This window comes from Mirounga angustirostris, unplaced genomic scaffold (assembly GCF_029215605.1).
Source record: "Mirounga angustirostris isolate CCGP_5_RB_7025 unplaced genomic scaffold, mMirAng1.0.hap1 SCAF_5, whole genome shotgun sequence".
In the NCBI taxonomy this organism is placed as follows: domain Eukaryota; kingdom Metazoa; phylum Chordata; class Mammalia; order Carnivora; family Phocidae; genus Mirounga; species Mirounga angustirostris.
In genome coordinates, this window is record NW_026991713.1 from 154,334,694 (window position 1) to 154,355,239 (window position 20,546).

General features: G+C 44.2%; 1 protein-coding gene and 1 pseudogene across 7 annotated transcripts in view; both read left to right on the plus strand.

Moving 5' to 3' along the window:
- Positions 1 to 20,546, plus strand: part of VPS35L (VPS35 endosomal protein sorting factor like) — a 113,161-nt gene that overhangs the window by 19,073 nt on the left and 73,542 nt on the right. For 5 of the 7 annotated variants that reach the window (XR_010411867.1, XM_064592608.1, XM_045875077.3 and 2 more), the window contains 4 exons: positions 7,085 to 7,169; positions 13,798 to 13,857; positions 19,615 to 19,711; positions 20,417 to 20,464. Coding sequence is in view for 6 of the 7 variants with exons in the window: in XM_064592608.1 (XP_064448678.1) it covers positions 7,085 to 7,169; positions 13,798 to 13,857; positions 19,615 to 19,711; positions 20,417 to 20,464 (290 nt within the window). In the remaining variant the exon portion in view is untranslated. Of the gene's footprint in view, positions 1 to 2,826; positions 3,408 to 7,084; positions 7,170 to 13,797; positions 13,858 to 19,614; positions 19,712 to 20,416; positions 20,465 to 20,546 lie in introns of those variants that run through there. The other 2 variants (XM_054507530.2, XM_064592609.1) reach the window with 2 other exon arrangements.
- On the plus strand, positions 15,095 to 15,170 carry LOC123845024 (U4 spliceosomal RNA; annotated as a pseudogene).

Sequence of the window (20,546 nt, forward strand, 5' to 3'; positions counted from 1 at the left end):
TTTGGCTCATATTCTGCATAATTATGTGACAAAGCATGTTGCTAGTGTTAGACGAGGTACATTTGTTGAATCCTTTGTTGACGAATTTGTTGATCCATGACAGCTCTTGGATCACAAGATCAAGTTCTGTAAGGAAAAGAGCTTATTCAGTTTCTTGACCCTTCAGGTCATTGTCTTTTGGCAAAACGTGCTCAGAAGTACACTGTAAAAGGACTCGTGTGCATTATGATTTTCAGAGCAGAGTTCACAAAGAATTTCTGAACAGCATTTTAGTTCAGAAATATAGTCCTGTTCTTGTTCAATGTCATGGCATTGTGACATTTGTTTTCTCACCTGTTGATTTAGAGAGAGGGAGAGAGTCTGGCAGTCTTGACACTGGGTAGTTGAAGTCTTTTAAGATGACACTTCGTATAGCAGGTGCTTTTTTTTTTTTTTTTTGGTGTTTTATGGCAGAGGCAAACCTGAATTCATTTCCCTTCGATCACTGTTGTTAGTTTACAAAGTAAATACTCCCGAAGAAGAGTCCTCTCATCCTGGATACATGTGATGGGGTTGCTTACTGAGAGGCTCAAGTAAGAAAATATTAAACTAACAAGCGCTTCTTCAAAGTATTTTTATTGGCAACATCTCCCCATAAAGGACTGGAGTGTAGAGAACTTGATGTCCAAGAGTTTTTACATCTGGAGATTTGATTCGTGTCTTCTCAAAGAAAAAAACCGTGGAAGTGTTTCATTAACTTCACATCTGGTTAATAGTAACTATTTTACTTTCGATACTTTAAAGGCTGCTTCTTTAACCAAAAAAGAGAATCAAGGGGGGGCAGAGTACGGAGAAATGAGCACAGTTCACTTTATTTGCTCTGCAGTAAGGTATTCTGTTGTGTGCTGGATTTATTGAAATGTATTTCAGTGATTTTTTAGTAAGTTACTTAATTATTATCCAATTCAGTTTTAGAGCATGTTCTTTTTAAGATTTTATTTACTTATTTGACAGAGAGAGACACAGCGAGAGAGGGAGCGCAAGTAGGGGGAGAGGGAGAAGCAGGCTTCCCGCGGAGCAGGGAGCTGGATGCGGGGCTCGATCCCACCAACCTGGGATCATGACCTGAGCCGAAGGCAGATGCTTAATGACCGCCAGGCGCCTGTAGAGCATGTTCTTACCCCTTCCCCCAAATTCCCTCAAGCCTGTTTGCAGTCAGACCCTGACACTTCCAGCCCCAGGAAACCACAATCTGCTTTCTGACTATAAATTCGCCTTTCCTGGACATTTCATAGGGATCATTCAACATGTAATCTTTTGCCTCTAGATTCTTTCACTTGGCATAATGTGTTTGAGGTTTGTCCGTGTTGCAGTATCAGTACTTTGTACCTTTTTACTGCTGAGTACTATGCCATTGAATGGAGAACCACATCTTACTCATCCATTAACAAGTTGGTGATGGACACCGAGGTCATTTCCACTCTGGCTAGTAATGAACGATGCCACCATGAACATTTGCGTACGAGTCTTCATGTGGACACGGGCTTTCGTTCTCTCGGGTAGATTCCTAGGAGTAGAATTGCTGAGTCCCATGATAAGGGAATGTGTAACTTTTGGAGAAATGGCCACAGCATTTTGCGTTTGCATCCCCACCAGCCGGGTGTGAGGGTTCCAGTTCCTCTGTTTTCCGACGCTCGCGTTACTGTCTGTCACTTCGATTACAGTCACCCTAGCAGATTTGAAGTGGTATCTCATGGGTGGTTTTAATTTGCAATCCCTGGCAACCGATAAGGTCAAGCTTCTTTTCATATGCTCATTGGCCATTTTTATATCTTTGTTAGTGAAAGATTTAATACAACTTGCCCATTTTTAAAAATCACATTATGTTCTTGTTACTTTTTTTTTTTTTTTTTAAAGATTTTTATTTTTTGAGAGAGAGAGAGAATGATAGAGAGCATGAGAGGGAGGAGGGTCAGAGGGAGAGGCAGACTCCCTGCTGAGCAGGGAGCCTGATGCGGGACTCCATCCAGGGCCTCCAGGATCATGACCTGAGCCGAAGGCAGTCCCTTAACCCACTGAGCCACCCAGGTGCCCCTCTTGTTATGTTTTGACAATTCTTTATGCTCAATACAAGTTCCTTATCAAGTATCTGATCTACGAGGATGGTCTCCTAGTCTGTGGCTTGTCTTCATTTTCATAATAGTGTCTTTTGGAGTGGAGGAGTTTTTAGTTTTAGCGAAATTCGATCTATCAACTATCTCTTTTTAAGTAATCTCTACACCCATTGTGGGGCTCAAACTCCCAGTCCCAAGATCGAGAGTCTCACATGCTCTACCAACTGAGCCAGCCAGGTGCCCCTCTTCTAGAAGTTTTATAATTTTAGCTCGTACATCTAGGTTTATGGTCCATTTTGAAGTGATTTTTGTGTCTAGTCTAAGGGTCTAGATTTATTTGTTTCTCATGTGGATATCTGGTTGTTTCAGCAATATTTGTTGAAAAGCTGTCTTTTCCCTTTTGAATTATTTTGGCACCTTTTTTGAAGTTACCTGACCATAAATGTAGGGGTTTATTTCTGGACTCTTAAGTCAATTCCACAATATCTGTGTAAGTCTGTCCTCATGTTAGTACCACACTATCTTGATTACCATATTTTTATGGTAATTTTTTTTTTTTAAGATTTATTTTACTTCAGAGAGAGTGCACATTGTGCGTGCATGAGTGTGCTAGTGCAGTGGGGAGGGGTAAAGGGAAAGAGAGAGAGAGAATCTTAAGAAGACTCCGTGCTGGGGCACGTGGCTTAGTCGGTGAAGCGTCTGCCTTCAGCTCAGGTTATGATCCTGGGGTCCTGGATGGACCCTGCTCCACAGGGAGCCTGCTTCTCCCTCTCCTTCTGCCTGCTTGTGTGCTCTTTCTCTCTGTCAAATACATAAATAAAATCTTAAAAAAAAAAAAAAGCTGAGCGGAGAGCCTGACACGAGGCTCAATCTCACGATCCTGAGATCAGGACCTGAGCCAAAACCAAGAATTAGATGCTTAACCGACTGTGCCAAAGGTGCCCCTATGGTAAATTTTGAAACTGGTTAGTGTAAGTCTTTTAACTCGGTTCTTTTTTTTTTTTTTTTTTTTGTCCCACAAAATTATTTTGGCTATCCTGGGTCCTTTGCAATTCTATGTGATTTTTAGTATCCGCCTATTTCTACCTGCCCTGTCCTCACCCCCCCACCCCCAAACTGGGATTTTGATGGGGATTGTGTTGACTTTGTAGGTCAGTTAGAGAGATTTGCCATCTTAACAGTAGTGAGTCTCCTGATGCATAAAATATGCATCATTCTTTCTGTTGATGGGCATCTGGTTTTTCCTTTTTTCTTCTTTGTTATGAGCGATGTTGCCGAGATCACTTCTGGACGAGTCTGCTGGCCTCTCTGGAGGTGAGGACCCATAGCTGAGAGTGGAATTGCTCGGGTGCTGGGCATGTGCCTCTTGAGCTTGACCGGGCAATGCCAGATTGCTTTCCCTTGCAGCTGTGCCCCTGCGCACTCCTAGCAGCAGTCAGGCTGTGTGAGTCTGTGCTGTTGAGTGGCCTCACAACATTTGGTATGAACGGACTTTCTCTTTATCATTTTTTCAATGTAGGAGGTAATAAAATCATATTGTATTGTGGTTTTAATTTGCAATTCTCTGATTATAATAAGATTGAGCCTCTTTTCACATGTTTATTGGCCGCTGGGGTTTCCTTCTCTGTAAAGTGGCTTTGGTTGATTCTTCTTGCTCATTTTTTCTGTTAATGGTGTTTGTATTTTTCTTATTTTTTTTTTTAAGATTTTTTTTATTTATTTATTTGAGACAGAGAGAATGAGAGAGAGAGAGCACATGAGAGGGGGAGGGTCAGAGGCAGAAGCAGGCTCCCTGCCGAGCAGGGAGCCCGATGCGGGACTTGATCCAGGGACTCCAGGATCATGACCTGAGCCGAAGGCAGTCGCTTAACCAACTGAGCCACCCAGGCGCCCCAGTATTTTTCTTATTTTTAAGATTTTTTCCCATGTATCCTTGGTAGTAATTGTCTTCTGATTAGTCTGCTTGCTTGCTTCTTTTGATCCATCTTCCTTTCTTAGTTTGTGGCTTTAGGTTATGTTTTACTGTATCCTTTTGTTTTGACTATTTAATATATGTGTATGTATATAAATATATATATATATCCAATACTTATATGTATATATATGTTGAATTCTAGAAACTGCCTAGTGTCCTTGTAGAATGTTGCTAATTGGAAAAAATGAAAAACACCCTTTTAGTATTTTTCCAGCAGTGCTAATCAGTTCCATAGCAAGTATTTCAGGCAGAGTAATTTATCAGTCAGCCATTCAGGAAGTGTCTGCCACGGTGCTTCTCCACCTGGGCTGCACATCAGCAGTGCCTCTGTCATCTGGAGTCCTTGTCAAAAATACTGATTCCCTGGCACCTCAGCTGGAGGTTTTCACCAGTAGGTTTGGCATGGAGCCAGGGAATCTTTTTTTTTTTATGGTAGGTTCTGTGCCCAGCGTGGAGCCCAGCACAAGGCTCCAGCTCACAAGCCTGAGATCAAGAGTCGGACACTTAACCGACTGAGCCACCCAGGTGCCCCGAGAATCTGTAATTTTTTTTTTTTTAAAGATTTTATTTATTTATTTGAGAGAGAAAGAATGAGAGAGAGCACATGAGAGGGGGGAGGGTCAGAGGGCCCGATGCGGGACTCGATCCAGGGACTCCAGGATCATGACCTGAGCCGAAGGCAGTCGCTTAACCAACTGAGCCACCCAGGCGCCCGAGAATCTGTAATTTTAACACACACCCTAGGAAGCCTGATTTTTATTTAGGAAACTGCACCAAGGCTTTAAAAATCTGGCATCTTCAAAATAGTGATTTAAAGGGGAACTTCATTTTAGGACCTGATTACGACTTTAACCGTGGACCTAAAAAAAAAAATTCCACTTCCTGTTCTCTTGTGTAAAATGTATGTTCCGTGATACCAGCTTGGGAGAAAAATCAGTACACAGATGTTGGGAAGCCCCAGCTGTGTTTAATTTGAAATCTTCTGTTTGAATTCTGTCTTCTCATCTCACCACTGGGCAGTAACTCCTCTCTGAGGGGCTCTGGGTAGGAACTCAGGAGACGTCACATCCCTAGGAACCAAGGGCTGTGTATTGTAAACAGTCTCTAGGATTCAGAGTTGTTTGCTTTTTCCAAGCCCTGAAATCTCATGGGGCAGTTGTTGAAGTTGGAGCTCAAATAAAGGGCATATGAAGAACACAAAGCAAGGCATCCGGAAATGGATTTCTACGAACGTCCAAATGCCACGTTTGGTGTCAACACCATTGTTTTAACAGCTTACGTTCCCCTCACCCTTCTGCCCCCCACCCCCCCTGCATAACATTTGGCTGTAAGAGGATGTTTCACAAAACAGAAATGTTGTTTGCCTTTAGGCTGTAACGCTAAGGAGAAACTTTGTGATTTTAACAATTTAGAAATTGGGTCACAATGCCAAACGGAAAATCCATATCAGCCTACGTCTTGATATGACAGACATTATTTCCATTCTTTGCACTTTGGAAATGCATATTAACGAACTCTTTCTATCTTTTAAGTGACATATTTGTATCTAAAGGTCAAGCATCGGAATGATAGAAGTTGGCAAATTATTTAGTTCCTTGTGCTGACTTTTGAATTCATAAAGATTTCAGGGCATTAAGTTTTGTTCTCCAAAGAAGAAACACGTTTTTTGTTTCTGATCATAAAAGATGACTTAATCTGGGGTGTTTAGGGCCACGTTGTGTGGCTGTAGTCTTCCATTAAGCATTCTGAACGTGTTGGGGTGCCTGGGTGGCTCAGTCGGTAGGGCGTCCAACTCATGCTTTCACCTCAGGTCATGATCACAGGGTCCTGGGATTGAGCACCATGTTGGGCTCCATGCTGAGCAGGGAGCCTGCTTGGGATTCTCTCTCTCCTTCTCCCCCTGCCCCTCCTGGCTCACACTGTCACTCTCTCTCTCTCTCAAAAATAAAAAAAGATCCGAACATGTCAGTGGCCCTTTGGTGTGAGCAATACAGGCATAGGGATTGAGCAAAATGTTCCCAGTGTTGCATATCATCATAGTTGCAGGGAAACATGTGCTCTTTGAAGCTTGTCATCCTTTTAGAGGGAAATTTGGAAGTGAGGATAAATAATAGATGCTATGGGGATAAAACGTACAGCATAGGGAATATAGTCAGTGCTATTGTGATAATGTTTTATGGTGGCAGATGGTAGCTACACTTGTGAGCATAGCATAACGTATAGAGTTGTCTAATGCTGTGTTGTACACCTGAAACTAACATTGTGTGTCAACTATACTTCAATTAAAAAAAAAATAGACGCTCGATTAAGAAACCCTGGAGATGTACTTATGGGGTCATTTCATAGAAAAGAATGTTGAAGAAGCAAGACCATCCTGAGATAAACCAGAGGAAGCCATGCTGAAAAGCACTTGGAACAAAGCTGGAGTCATTTGTGAGGACATTGGGAGAGGTGTCGTTGACCTCTCTTGTTGACTTTGATGCCGACCCTCATTCAGTGTATAAGCAAAGACCCTTCTGGATAAGAGTCCTCAGTCCTGTGGCTTTCTTGGAGGGATGTGATGGAGTCTTTCTTTTTTTTTTTTTTTTAAAGATTTTATTTATTTATTTGAGAGAGAGAGAGTATGAGAGAGAGCAAGCACATGAGAGGGGGGAGGGTCAGAGGGAGAAGCAGACTCCCCGCCGAGCAGGGAGCCCGATGTGGGACTTGATCCCGGGACTCCAGGATCATGACCTGAGCCAAAGGCAGTTGCTTAACCAACTGAGCCACCCAGGCGCCCCTGTGATGGAGTCTTTCTATAAGAGGTTCTGTAGTGAGTGGTCTGCCCCCCACACTTGTCAAAGGGACAGTGGTTTTGCTTCTCATTATGTTTCCAGTGTCTGGCATGGGGCTTGGCACATGGAAAGCACCTAGTGCTTGTTTGTAGAAATTAATTTTCCAGGCCTGGAGCATTGCAGTCAAGTCAGACACGACACAGTGAATTTCCTTTTCTCTTCTCTCTTTTTTTTTTTTTTAGTGTTCAAAGCTTCTTTCAGACACAAGCGTTATTCAGTTCTACCCAAGCAAATTTGTCCTTATCACCGACATACTTGATACATTTGGTAAGTACTAGTCCTGTTCATCTTCAATCTAGGAAATACTTTTTTTTTTTTTTTTGCCAGAAGTTGGGTGGTAGTGTTGCTTTAATTTCTGTTGTGGTTTAAGTAGTTGGGTGAAACATGAGGGAGACTAAATGACCGCCCTGTCCCCGCTCATTAACAAGGGTGCCGTTTTTAGAGAATCCTAAATGACCTGTTTTCTAACCTTCTGAGAGGCTAGTGAAGCAAGCAGGGGAAGCATGGGGGAGCTGGGGAGCACACATCTGGTCTAAACCAGCTCCCGTCCCTTGACATGTCACGGTGCCTGGAACTCACTTTGTCAGAACCGAACTTGGCCTCTCTTCCCAGCACCTGCAGTGGGTTTCTGTCCCAGGGAATGATAGGACCATGTGCCCTGTGCCCAAGCTGGAAATGTGAGAATCTTCTCCCCTGCGCCCCATGTCCAGTCCATCACCAGGTTCTTCGGTCTCCTGGGTCTCCCTCCACTTTGTCCGTTTTTATCTGTCTTCACTGAACACTGTAGCCCAAGCCACAGTCCTCTCCTGCCTGGACTGATTACGACCGCTCTTGTGAGGTTTCCTGCCATGTCACGGCTGCCCCTTGTCCCATGCTCCCCCCATCAGGCAGAATGGTCTAGACTGAAGAGAAGAACCTGGGGCCCCTCTGGAGACACAGGAGGCTTTTGTGCTCTTCGGTGGTCATCAGTGGCCAGAGCATCAAGCCATGCAGCCCTCTAAACTCTATATGATGTTCAGTGGCACGGTTCTCCCCAAGAACTAGCAGACAGAATCATCTTCTAAGAGCCCAACACCTAGCAGATCAGAACAGAGACGTTTGCTTTCTTGCCAAGGAGGGACCAGCGGACTCCGAACCCAGCAAGTCTCATCTGAAGCCCATATAGAAAGATCTAATATGGCAGAAAACAAAATATCAAGCAGAGACCCCCATTTGCTTCATAGGAGACTGGGGTCTGAGTGTATTAGCTAGAACAAACGATATAAAAAAGGTCTAACTCCTACTAATCTTGGGAAAAGTGGGTATTTATTGGCTTATGTTGAAAAGTGCAGGAGTAGTTTCTGGATTCAGGAACTCAAACAGTGTGTGGGTATTTTCTGGTACTTGCCCTTGGGGTCTCCTCGTTCTCAAACTCTGCAAGTTGTTCTCCACTTGTATCAGTTCTTTTGCCAGTAGTCCCAGGACAAGGGAAGAGCTTCTTTCTTCCAAGCCTACAACAAAAAGTCCCAGAATTCTGTCTCTTTGGACTGGTTGGATCACAAGTCAGTTTCTGAGTCATTTGTGGTATCTGGTGGGATGAATTAGCAGATTATCCAGGCCCGGGTCACCCCACAGAAGAAAGGTGGTGATGTTGCCAGAAGAAAGGGGGGTGGGAGCTAACTGGGCCCCAAGAAGAGATGGCCTGGCTGAGTGATGGCCAATCAGGGTCAGGTGGCCCGGGCACTCTGCTGAGTGCCAAGGATGTATCAGCAAGAAGAGACAAAAATCCTCACTTTTGGGGGCTTATGTTCTGGTAAAAGGGGATTTACAAAACAAGTAAGTAAACCCAATTGTATGTTAGATGATGATCAGCACTGTGGAGGGAAAAAAACAAAACAGGAGGGTAAGGGGTGGAGGAGACTGTGGTTTTAGATAAGGTGGTCACAAGAGGCCCTGCTGAGATGTTGCTATTTGAGCAAGTGCTTGAAGGAGAGGAGAGATGAGCTGCATGCTCTCTGGGGGAGGGAGAGTGCAGCCACATTAGGCCGAGGACAGCGGGTGCAAAGTCCCTGGGGTAGGAGCGTGCCTGGCAGGTTTGAAGAGGCTGGGGTGGCTGGAGGGGGTGTGCAGGGTGATGGCTCAGCAGCTGACATGGCTGGAGGTCCTGGTGGGCCTTGAGGGCCATTGGAAGGACTTGGGCTTTTACGCTGAGGACATAAGGAACCATTGGGAGTGTTAAGGCGAGCAGGGATGTGATGATTTAAGTTTTATTGGCTGCTTGTTGAGACTGTCGGGCGGAGGTGGGTCAGGGAGCGTGGCTAGCACTTCAAATGGGAGGCCGGGGAGATGGCAGAGATGGAGAAGATGAATGGATTTGCAGAATGGATGGGTGAGTTAGGCTCTCAGAATAGATACCCAGTCATACGCCCTTCGGGCCTTGACTTGTCCTCATGCGCAGCTTGCCTTCAGCAGCGAGGACATCAGTCAGGGAGAGAGGTCGGTGGTTGTGTCTGGTTCTCCTGACAGTTCTGTTTCTCATGGTGGGTTAACACACCAGCCTTCTGTTTTCCCTAACCTGCCTCCTGCAAGTTTCTTCTGCATGAGTCAGCATTCTGAGTGAGACTAACACGGGGACGCCGATGGATTGGCTTCTAACCTACAAGCCTGGCCAGATCCGGACATTAACCTTGTGAGAATTTTGGGCAGCCATCCCGTCAGCCTCTGGTGGCAGCATCCCAGTCCCCTCCCTTGGCAAGCCGGGATATGATGCACATGCCTGTTTTTGCCCTATCCCAGAGATTAGCTGGGCTGAGAATTGGTAACAGCAGTGATAAACCCTCAACAAATAATGTCCTTGGGCCTGACTCTGTTCTGGGTGCTTTAGAGATACTACATCACGTTGTCTTCATCAGAGCCTGTGAGGTGGGGTCTCTAATGACTCCATTTCACAGGTGAGGGGCCCAAGGCACAGAGAAGTAAATAGCTCGCCCAGGGTCGCAAGGTGGGCAGTGAGCGGCAGGGCTGGGATTCTGAGTTTTCTCTGTAGTCAAAGACCTGTTTCGTTTCTCTTGTATTTGGCTCGCGGGGGGAATGTTGCTCTCCATGAAAATTACAAATGTGTGTACATTTGACCCTGGCAACTTCACCTCTGGGAATTCATCCCATTTGTGATAGCGGAACCCTGGAAACAACCCAAGTGGCCATCACTAGGGGACCATTTAAATAAATGACGGTCCATCTGTACCCCAGAGCATAGGAAGCCCACAAGAAAGAGTGAGGGTGTGCTCTGCGTTCCGGTGTGGAAAGATCTCTGAGGTATATATGTCGTCACGTGAAAAAATCAAGATGCAGAACAGCTGTAGAATATGTTCTGTTTTGTGTAAGAAAGGAGAAGAAATTAGAATATTTGTTCACATTCCCTTTTATTTGCCTGAAGAAACATTTAGAAGGATGTCCAAGAAATTCAATAGCAGTGGGAGTCCTCAGAGGCCGGCGGGGGCCGTGGGGTGGATGGGGATGGGCCAGAGAGAAACTTGCCTCATACCTTCTACAGCCTTTTTAAAATTTCGAATCAGGAAATGTTTTTCTTCTTTGAAACCGAACATTCAAATGAGGTACCGGCCTTCGACGTCATTCTCCTTCCTCCACATCTCAGTGATCTACACTCAGCGTGAGGACCATGGATTTAGACAAGCACCATGGGTCTCGGAGCTAAAACTTGCCTTGGGCATGGGAATCTCTAAAAACAGTGACAAGCCCCCTTCTTCCCTCTAAACCAGTGGTCCCCAACCTTGGCTAAACACTCGAAGCACCCGGGGCACCTGAAAATAGGCTGCCCTTGTCAGGACCTGTTGTGATTAGTATTCCTCAGGATTGTGAGGCAGCCTGCATCTGCAGGTGCTCAAGGAGACTGTTGTGCTTTGCCTGGAACAGAATGTTTTCACCTTTCACAAAACGGGCGGGAGTCTGCCTTGCTTGGGTGGAAGTTCGGAGCGCCGTGATGCAGCTTGTGTGCATCGTCCCAATGGTGCTCTGTAGGGAGGTGCTTGACCGTAGGCGGGCTGGTGTTTAGTGGTTGACAGGACTGACCGAAGGTGGGAGCATCTTGCTGGGCAGGGTTGTGGGACATGGCCCTGAGCATGTGCAGATGGGAAGATGCATGCTGGACTTCGAGGGGGATTTCACGGAAGGCACCGAGCACAGAGCTGGGCTCTGGCGTCTCTCAGCCCACGTCCCATGCCTGTGTGTCCTGTATCAGAGTCGTGTGCATCTGACCAAGAAACACTTGGTTTCTTCCACTGTAAAATGGGCATAATAGATCCTGCCTCTGGGGGTTTCTGGAGGGACTTAAGAGAATAGGAAGCGTATAACGTTTTTCCTCTTCTAAGAGTTTGCTGGCAGGATCATGTAAGCAACTTTGAAAGTACTTGGTGCAAAGTTAGTGCTCAGAGAATTATTTATCTATTTTAGTGTTCTTGATTTGTAAGACAGTCGGGAAAGGAAATAAATCTAGGATCAGGTATTATTTCTCAAGACTGTTGTCCACTAACCTAACAAAGGAAAAAAATACTCACCAAACTCGTTTGGCCAAAAAGGATTTTGTAGTTGAAGGCCCCTTAGCATATGAAGGTACACTATACACGTTGTGGTTTTAGAGGGATGGCAGGCTTTTTGTGGAGCAAGTAAAGGCCTTTTGTGCTCTTAAGTCTGGTCTATGTACAATAGGAGGTGAGAGGTGACCAGCATGGCTTGCTGTGTGATGGTCCACGGTAAAAATTATATGCAGTCCCAGTGCTGTGTTCTGTGGTCCTCAAGAGGAGGCCCATCATGGCCCCAGATGTGGCTGCCACGGGAGCCCATGGCCGCAGGTAAGGAAAGCACTTCCGGCCAGGAGGAAAAAGGCAGGTGGCTTTGAGAACTGGGGTTTATTCCCTGAGGCTTCCTGGGAGCTTCTCAATTGAACTGATGGTGTAGAGCAGGGGTTTTCATCCTCGGCTGCACACCTGGGGAGCTTTAAAAACACTCCCAATGGTCAAGCTGGACCCCAGATCATTTCTGTCAAAACCTTTGGGGATAGACACAGACACCAGCCTATTTTCAGGCGCCCTGGTGCTTCGAGTGTTTAGCCGAGGTTGGGGACCACTGGTTTAGAGGGAAGAGGGGGGCTTGTCACTGTTTTTAGAGATTCCCATGACCAAGGCAAATTTTAGCTCCGAGACCCATGGTGCTTGTCTAAATCCATGGTCCTCACGCTGGAGTGTAGACAAGAATTCCCTAGTTAAGGTTATTCAAAATTCATATTCCTGGTCCTCACCCTCCAAAATACTGTTTTTCACTAGCTCTGAGGTGGGCCCCAGGAATGTGCCTTTTCAACAGGTTTCTTCATGTGATTGTAACGTAAGTAGTCCACACTGGGAGAGGCACCTAGATGGCTTCTTGCCCTTCGTCCTAGCCTTGTGTCATTTCTTGGTGAAGTCATTTGACTTCACATTCTTAGAACTTCCTGTCTCTTTTTCCATGTGAGGACCGGTTGTGTGCTTCTTTGCTTCCCCAAATGATGGGGTTATGGGGGAAAAAAAAATAACGCAAGAGCTCAGGGAAATACTTTTGACATTAAAGGTGATTTGGAAGGCTCCAGGGAAGGAATAGAACTATAATTTTTATCCCTTTGATGTTGATAGTATTTTCTAAAATAACACAGAATAAATAAAGCTTTTAGTCCTAGATTAAGGGGTGGTTTGTGGACCAAGTCTACCCTGCCCACTTGTTTTTGTAAGTCAAGTTTTATTATTGTTATTGGAACACGACTGACCACATCCATTTGCTTATACATTGTCTGTGATTGCTTTTGAGCTACACTAGCAGATTTGAGTCTTTGCAGCAGTGACCTATGACCCACATCACCTAAAATATGTTTGTTTATGCATCTAGCAAATACTGAGCGTCCACAGTGTGCTGTGGGATATATCTTAGTACTGGGGATATATCCGTGAGCAAAACAGACCCAAATTTCTACCCTGTAGCACTTGCTAGTTGAATCTCAAATTTTGATGCTTCTGGGCACCAGGCAGATCACATAAATGAGTGCCCCAGACCGTTGCTGAGAGACAGCATTGGTGGAAGCTGGGACAAACTGGGTGGTATATATGCCATTTGAAGAGTCAGCTACTAATTTGTTGTAGCTCATTTTTTTTTTTTTTAAAGAGACTTTTCTAAGATTTATTTATTTGAGAGCACAAGCAGGGGGAGCAGCAGGCAGAGGGAGAGGGAGAAGCAGGCTCCCCGCTGAGCAGGGAGCCCGATGCGGGTTCGATCCCAGGACCCTGGGATCACGACCTGAGCTGAAAGCAGATGCTTAACCGACTGATCCACCAGGCGCCCCTGTCATAGCTCATTTTTATCCTGTAGGGATATGGGCCATTTTTGGCACATCATTTGTGAAGAAGCAGGAAATCGGGTTTTTCACATGAACGAAAGTTTTTAACCTGTTGGCAACTAATTAAAAAAAAAAAATGTTAAAGCACTTTGTGGGCCTTTGTGTTGTGGGCCAAACAAAATGGATCCCTGGCTGGATTCCACCCACAGGCTGCCCATCTGCAGCCTCTGGCTTAGAAGCACCACATGGATGATTCGCTGATGAGTGAATGGAGGTGCCTGAGGTCCCCTTGGCCCTAAGTTTCCCTCTCTAAGGAGAGAAGGATGACTTCCCTGCCTCGCAGAAAGTAAAAGTCCCTGCGCTTTATTAAAAACAGAAACAAAAGAAACGCGGCTTAAATTTGTCCCACTAGGTGGCAGCATACCATCACAAGTTAAAGTGCTCTGGGCCACGCCGGCTCTGTCCCTAATTAACAAACGTTTATTTAGTGTTCACTCCTGAAGAGCGGGATGCTAACACCATCTGTCCTTTTCTCCCCAGGAAAGCTCGTGTATGAGCGCATCTTCTCCATGTGTGTGGATAACCGCAGCGTCTTACCAGGTAATGTCAGAGCTGTTCTACTGGTTTCGTTCTGCCCTGGAGTTGTGATTAGAAGGTTTCTATCAAGTCAGGATTTATGGAGACTCAGTATAAGATTTATTTTGTTTTTGGTGTGTTAAAAGTAGAAGAAACACCTTTGCAGATTTCTGATCATCTCAGTTTTCTAAAAAAAACATTAGAAGGTTTTCAAATGGCCTGGCTAAGAATTTGGGCAAGTACTTGGAATCCAGGAAAATAAAAAGATACTGCAACTAGATTCAGCTGACCTTTTTTTTTTTTAAGTTCAGACTTTTTATTTTTATTTTTTTTATTCTTATGTTAATCCCCATACATTACATCATTAGTTTTAGATTCAGCTGACCTTTTATACCAACTTAAATTCCTCCACTGCCTGACATTTTTTTCCTGTATCTCTCTCCTGAGAAGCAAATAGCAGAAACCAACTTTATATATACTAAGGAACAATGTCAAAGAAATCGGTAACAGATACTTGCATTTACAGTCTGTGCTTAAGTGATGTGTGCATTAAATTTATTGCCAATCCATTTTAAATTCTCAGGGGGTTAAAATGGGACAGCTTGATTATGAGTCTGTTGTAACATAAATGGTGACGATTTGTCTGACAACATGGAACTCTCAGCAGCGGCTTCTCTCATCTCTTGTCCCTCCTTTCAAGTTTCTAGAGCTGCTGTAAGGAAACGTTCTCATCCATACAAGTTACCACAACAAGCTTGCTCCCACTGCTCCTGTTCTCAGCCAAATGATGGCATCGGCAACCATAACCCATAATTGACCTGTTCACTTATTCATTAATTCTTTCATCCATCTCTGTATCTGTTATTTTAAAAACGATTTAATACAGCTATTTCTCAGAGACAGAACTCCACAGGCCTTTCGGGCTGGAAGAGTCATCTCGCGTCAGATGAGCAAACCCATGGGGGACGAGCCAAGGACTTGCCTTCGGCCCTGTCACCAGCTAGTGGGAGCCTTGCTCTTAAGCTGGATCTGTGCCGTCCAATATGGCGGCCAATGTGGGTCATGTGGGGCACTTGAGATCTGGCCAGTCCAAATGGAGGGTGTGCTGTGTGTATAAAAATACATTGGATTCAGAGACTTAATAGAAACAAAAGAGCATGAAGTATCTCACCGATGATTTTTAGAATTGATTGCATGTTGAAATGACATTTTGGGTGAATTGGGTTAAATAAGGCATTTTATTAAAATTTCACTTGTTTTAAGCTTTGCGCAGTGGCAGTATCGTAGCCAATGAGGTTTATCTGAGGCGCGATTATTGCTAATTAAAATTTCACTTGTTTCAGTCTCTTTGAACGTGGCTCACGTGGTATTTCTATTGGTTGGTGCTGCTCTAGATCCTCCCCTACACCACATCACATCCGTGATGTTATTAACCGCTCCTTGCGTGTTCTAAGGCATCTCAAGATTGGGAGGCAGTGAGCCTGGAGAGGTAGGCAGAGGCCAGCATGAGTGCAAAGGCCTTCTCTGTCAGCTTTAAGGATTTGGGAAGTCTAGGTGCACCTATTTAATTTAAACTTGCCAACTTGTGTGCCATACAAGTAAGCAGCAGTAAATGCTCATCTATAAGCAGAATTAAACCCAAATAGGTGTTTTTTGTAGCTACAACAGTATTCTTTTTATTTTTAAGTAATCTCTACACCCAATATGGGTCTTGAACTCCTAACCCTAAGATCAAGAGTCACATGCTCCACTGACTGAACCCGCCAGGTGCCCCTACAACAGCATTTTTCCCCAAAAATATTTATTTACTTTAGAGAAGGTGGCAGAGGGAGGGGAAGAGGGGGGGAGAGAGAGAGAGAGAGAGCACGAGAATCTCAAGCAGACTCCGCACTGAGCACAGAACCTGACTTGGGGCTTGATCTCATGACCCTGAGATCGTGACCTGAGCCGAAATCAAGAGCCACCCAGGCGCCCCTCCAACAGCATTTTTTAACATGCTTTTTAATACACAGTCTGCTACTTCATATTGTTGTACACCTAACCACATAAGAATATTTATTACCTGTCTAACCCCCAGAGGCCTTTGAGATTATATCTACTGCAATGATTTTCCTCCCTCCCAATTTTCACTAAGGTTACAAATAATATTTTAGAGCCAGTTAAGGAAAAATTACTAACAACCTCCTATCGAAACTATAAAAGTTCAAGATAAAAGACTATTTTCGTATTCATTTCCAGGCCTTGTCTAAATTTATTAATTAGCACTTTGATCACGGAAACTCTTCCTTCCCCAGAATACCTTTTTTTTTTTTTTTTTTACCTTGAGCGATGCAAATCAGGCTTTTGTTCTTCTTGAAAATAATTTAATTTTTTTTTTCTTTCAGTGAAAATCTTCATCTGCACGTAGTGTTCTCTGGTTCCAAGAACCTGAGAGGGAAAAGGGCAGATTTCTCTCAAAAATGTCAGTGATTTGGGGGATGTCTCTTAACAATAATTATGAAGAAAGCTTTTGAAATTGACTGTGTGGAATTCTGCCTAAAGAGATTATGTACAGAGAGGAATCTGGTGGCATGTGTACTCATTCTTTCCAGTTGAATCAAGTTCTGACTGGTGAATTTAATTTTTGAGCCCTTCACCTTCAGGAATTTGAACTGAGGCATGCATACCTATTTTATGAGTTTAGAAGGATACCGGTGTCCTTTGGGGTCATGGAAAGTACATACTACTGTATGTGGTAGTTTTTCCCTACCATTTCTTAATCCAGCCTATGTGTGGAGAGACCATCTACTCTAAGTGATAAAGTAACTTTATTTCCATCTTGGGAGAAAGAACTTGGGTTTGTCGTGATGCGGTTGTTGTCAACTGGGGGCATTCCCATCTTCGGTTTTTCCCTGTGGCTGATGTAGGCTGCATCTGGATAAGCAGTGTCCTTAATTGACTTGGCCTTTGAGGCGTGTACCAAGATGACATCTCTATATGCGCTGTTATGTAAAGAGACCTCTCGCTCATAGGGTAGAGACTTGGCAGAGGAAAGAGAACTAGACTCACTGGTCTCCTCCCTCCTCCTAAAATATCCACAGAAGTTCAGGGTTGAAAAAAGAAGCACCATAAAAGAAAAATAAGTGGGAATAGAAGGAAGAATCTTTGCTTTTTGTTACGTTGAAGTCTCCGAATTAATTTCCACATTCTGAATTCATTCTCCGTGTAAGCAGCCTAAGTGCTGAAGTATAAATCATGTCATGTAAGGCCATTGCTCTGCCCAGAACCCTTCAGGGAGTTTCTGTTGCACCTAGAACTCTCCAGCTCCTTGCCAAGGCTACAGCCCTCTATGACTTGGTGTGCAGTGCCTGCTTCTCTCCTTCCTGCTTACCCCATTGGCTTGCTTTTTTTCTTCTTTGACCAGAGGTAATATCTACCTCAGGACCCTTGCACTTGATGTTTCCTCTTCCTGGAATACATTTCCTCCACATCTAAGTATGGCTGGCTCCTTTTTGCAATTCAGGGCTCAGCTCAAATGCCACCTCTGCCAGAGTCTTCGGGGACCACCCTGTCTAATGAAAATGCACCCCCAAAGTCACTGTCTAATCTAATACTTAGTTTTATATCTTTCATAGTGTTGGCTATTACTGGATATTACCTGATTTGTTTGCTTGCTTGCTTATTCTTTTTGCTGTTTATTATGTTTTTCCCTCTGCTGGAATATAAGCTTCATGAGGACAGGGTCTGTCTTGTGTATTATTATCTCTTCAGAGCCTAGAATACTACTTTTAGTTGGTTCTTAAAACATTTGTGTTGAGCAAATGAAGTATATCTTACATAGGCATGTAAGATTTACTTTGCTACAAGAATTTAATTAGTTAATTTTTTAGTTTTTGAGTAAGCTCTATGCCCATCAGGGGCTTCAACTCACGACCCCAAGATGAAGAGTTGCATGCTCTACTGACCGAGTCAGCCAGGCGCCCCACTTTGCTACAGGATTTTAAAGTCCTCCCTTAACATGGTTTTCTCTTAAATGATCTCTTGAGCTGGAAGGAAAGCCTGAAGCGTTTGTATTGGCATGTGCAGGTTATTGTATAGCTTGCAGGCGATGTGGACACCCAGGACAGCTTGCCTTTCTGTGTCCCCGGGGTCTCCCACGTCCAACCATGGGCTTCACCAGATAAGGCTCTTGTCAGGACTGGTGGGTTATAGCTTACAGTGATGCCAGCTCTCTTGTGAATCTCCATTCCCTCATTGGTAGAGTGAGGAGTTTTATTAGATGATCTCAGAGACTTATTTTTGCTTTTGGGTTTCAGGTCCCATGATTCAGTCCTATGAAGGGAAATTAATCCCACCCGTCCTTTTTCCACAAGGCACGATTGACAAATGAATTTAAGAATAACCCTTATCTTTTCCTGTCTGGATCTCTTGGAACTTGGGGGAAAAAAATTACTTTTAAGTGCATGGGTTTAGGGCAGGAAATGGGAAATGGTAGTTTCCCTTCCTTTGGAACTGGCAAGTGAATAGTTCTTGAATGAATGAAGCGCATTCCATAACATCCAAAAATAGATAAATACTTGAGATTGCAATTCCAAAATATCTGCAATTGTGATTAGTGACTGTTCTCTGCTAGGAAGTACCTGGAGGTTTATCTTTTTGCTGATTGCTTTGGAATTTCGATCACCTTAATTGTGTGCCACCAAGTTGCAGAAAGCAGAATCAGGGATGAAAAAGGACTCTGTGCACAACAAAGATGAGGACAGCAAGCTAGAATTCGTTTGTTGTCTTCTAAAGTGATTAATTCCTCCCTTTTTTATTTTTATTTTTTTTAATTTTAAGTAAACTGTGCCACACGTGGGGCTCGAACTCATGACCCTGCAATCAAGAGTTGCATGCTCTACCGACTGAGCCAGTCAGGCGCCCTGCTTTGTGATTGAATGCCAGACGTATAAAGCACATCCATCGGTGGGGTGGGAATCTAATATGTGGAAATGATTTAGAAGAAATCATTTCTATGCGAGAGTTCCACAATGGCCTTGTTGGTGATGAGTTGGGGGGGGGTTGCTGATTGTTGTTCTCATTGTTCCATATGCTCTTCCATTCCTTATTAAGATGGCTGTCAAGACCAGGCTTGGGTGCCAGGGCCAGAAAACTCAGAATAACAATGAAAAGGTCAGGGCTGCTGGGGCAGCCAGCCTAGGGCCAGGGATCCTGACTTCTGTCCTGTTGCTCTCACAATTCAAGGTCGGTGATTCTGGTTCCAGCATCATGTCCAGCTGGGTTGAATCGCAGCTCTGACCTTTGCTTGCTGTGTGTCCTAACTATCTCTGTGCCTTGGTCTCTGCATCTGTCAGAGTAAAGTAAAGCTCAGGTCACGATCTCAGGGTCCTGGAATTGAGCCCTGCGTTGAGCTGCCCACTCAGCAGGGAGTCTGCTCCTCCCTCTCCTTTTCCCTCTGCCCCTCCCTGTCCCCCCCCCACCCCCCGCTCATGCTCTCTCTCGCCCACTCTCTCTCTCTCTCTCTAATAAACAAATAAAATTAAAAAAAAAAAGTATGTACTGTGGAGGGATGTTGTGGGGGTGAGGTGACTTGATGTCTATAAAGCACTCTGAGCAGCACTTGGAAAGCCTCGTATGTAAGCTTTCACTGTCACCAGTTGTTTCCTAATAATATTAATACTTGGAAGGAAAGACCTAGAAGAACTGGGGAGACCACCCCTTCTTGTCCATTGTAACGTTCTCCTATCTCAGGACCCGTAGCAGCTGTAACAGATCCTGATGGGTATTGTTTTTGTATTTCAGATCACTTCTCTCCAGAGAATGTAAATGACACGGCCAAAGAAACATGCTTAAATTGGTTTTTCAAGATTGCTTCCATCAGGGAACTCATTCCAAGATTGTATCCTTTTTTTTTTTGGTCTGATGATTTTAAAGATAGGCTGAAAGAGTTGCACCATTAATGGAAGCCATGTGATGGGATGCCCTGAAATTCCTGTTGAAAATTTGGTCCTGTTACGGTTGCTAGCTTGAAAATCCAGAGCCAGCCGCATTGTCAAAGCCTTTGGACTCCTCTCTCCCCAAATAGTGTTCTGTTTTCTTTCTTTGAATATGATGCCATGTACCAGACTTTTGTTTCCTAGAGGAACATTCCCACATTAATTCTCTCAATTAAAATGCTTCATTTTTATGTGTTTTCTCTGGTTCCAAAAACTTGAAAGGAGCAGGGTCAAGCTTCTCTGCACAGATGCCAGTTTTGGAGAACAGAGAGTTTGACTTATACACAAATGAATCTTGGTTATCTAAAGTTCATTCTTTCCCATAAAGCCTCGATGGGAAATGCTCAAAACACAGTTTAAACTTCAGCAAGCAACTGTGAATCAGCATGTATTTTTTTCCCAAAATGTATTTTAAATAAGTATGAAATCTTGAAAACCAACTATGGAAACCATGGGCTGTTAGCTAATGCAATTCTCTGGGCTGGTGAGAGCCATTGTGGTTCCGTGTCCGGAAGTCATGCTAAGTTCTGCTCGTGAGTGGTCTCGTCTCTTTGCCATAGGGAACAGGCCATCTGGAAAATGTCTTCCTTAACAGGATGTTTTTGTAGTTATGTGGAAGCATCCATCCTGAAGTGTAACAAGTTCCTCTCCAAAACGTAAGGCTCTTCTTCAATGTCTAGAACCGTAACATTTTCAAGAAATCTCTCTCTCTCTCTCTCTCTCTCTTTCTCACACACA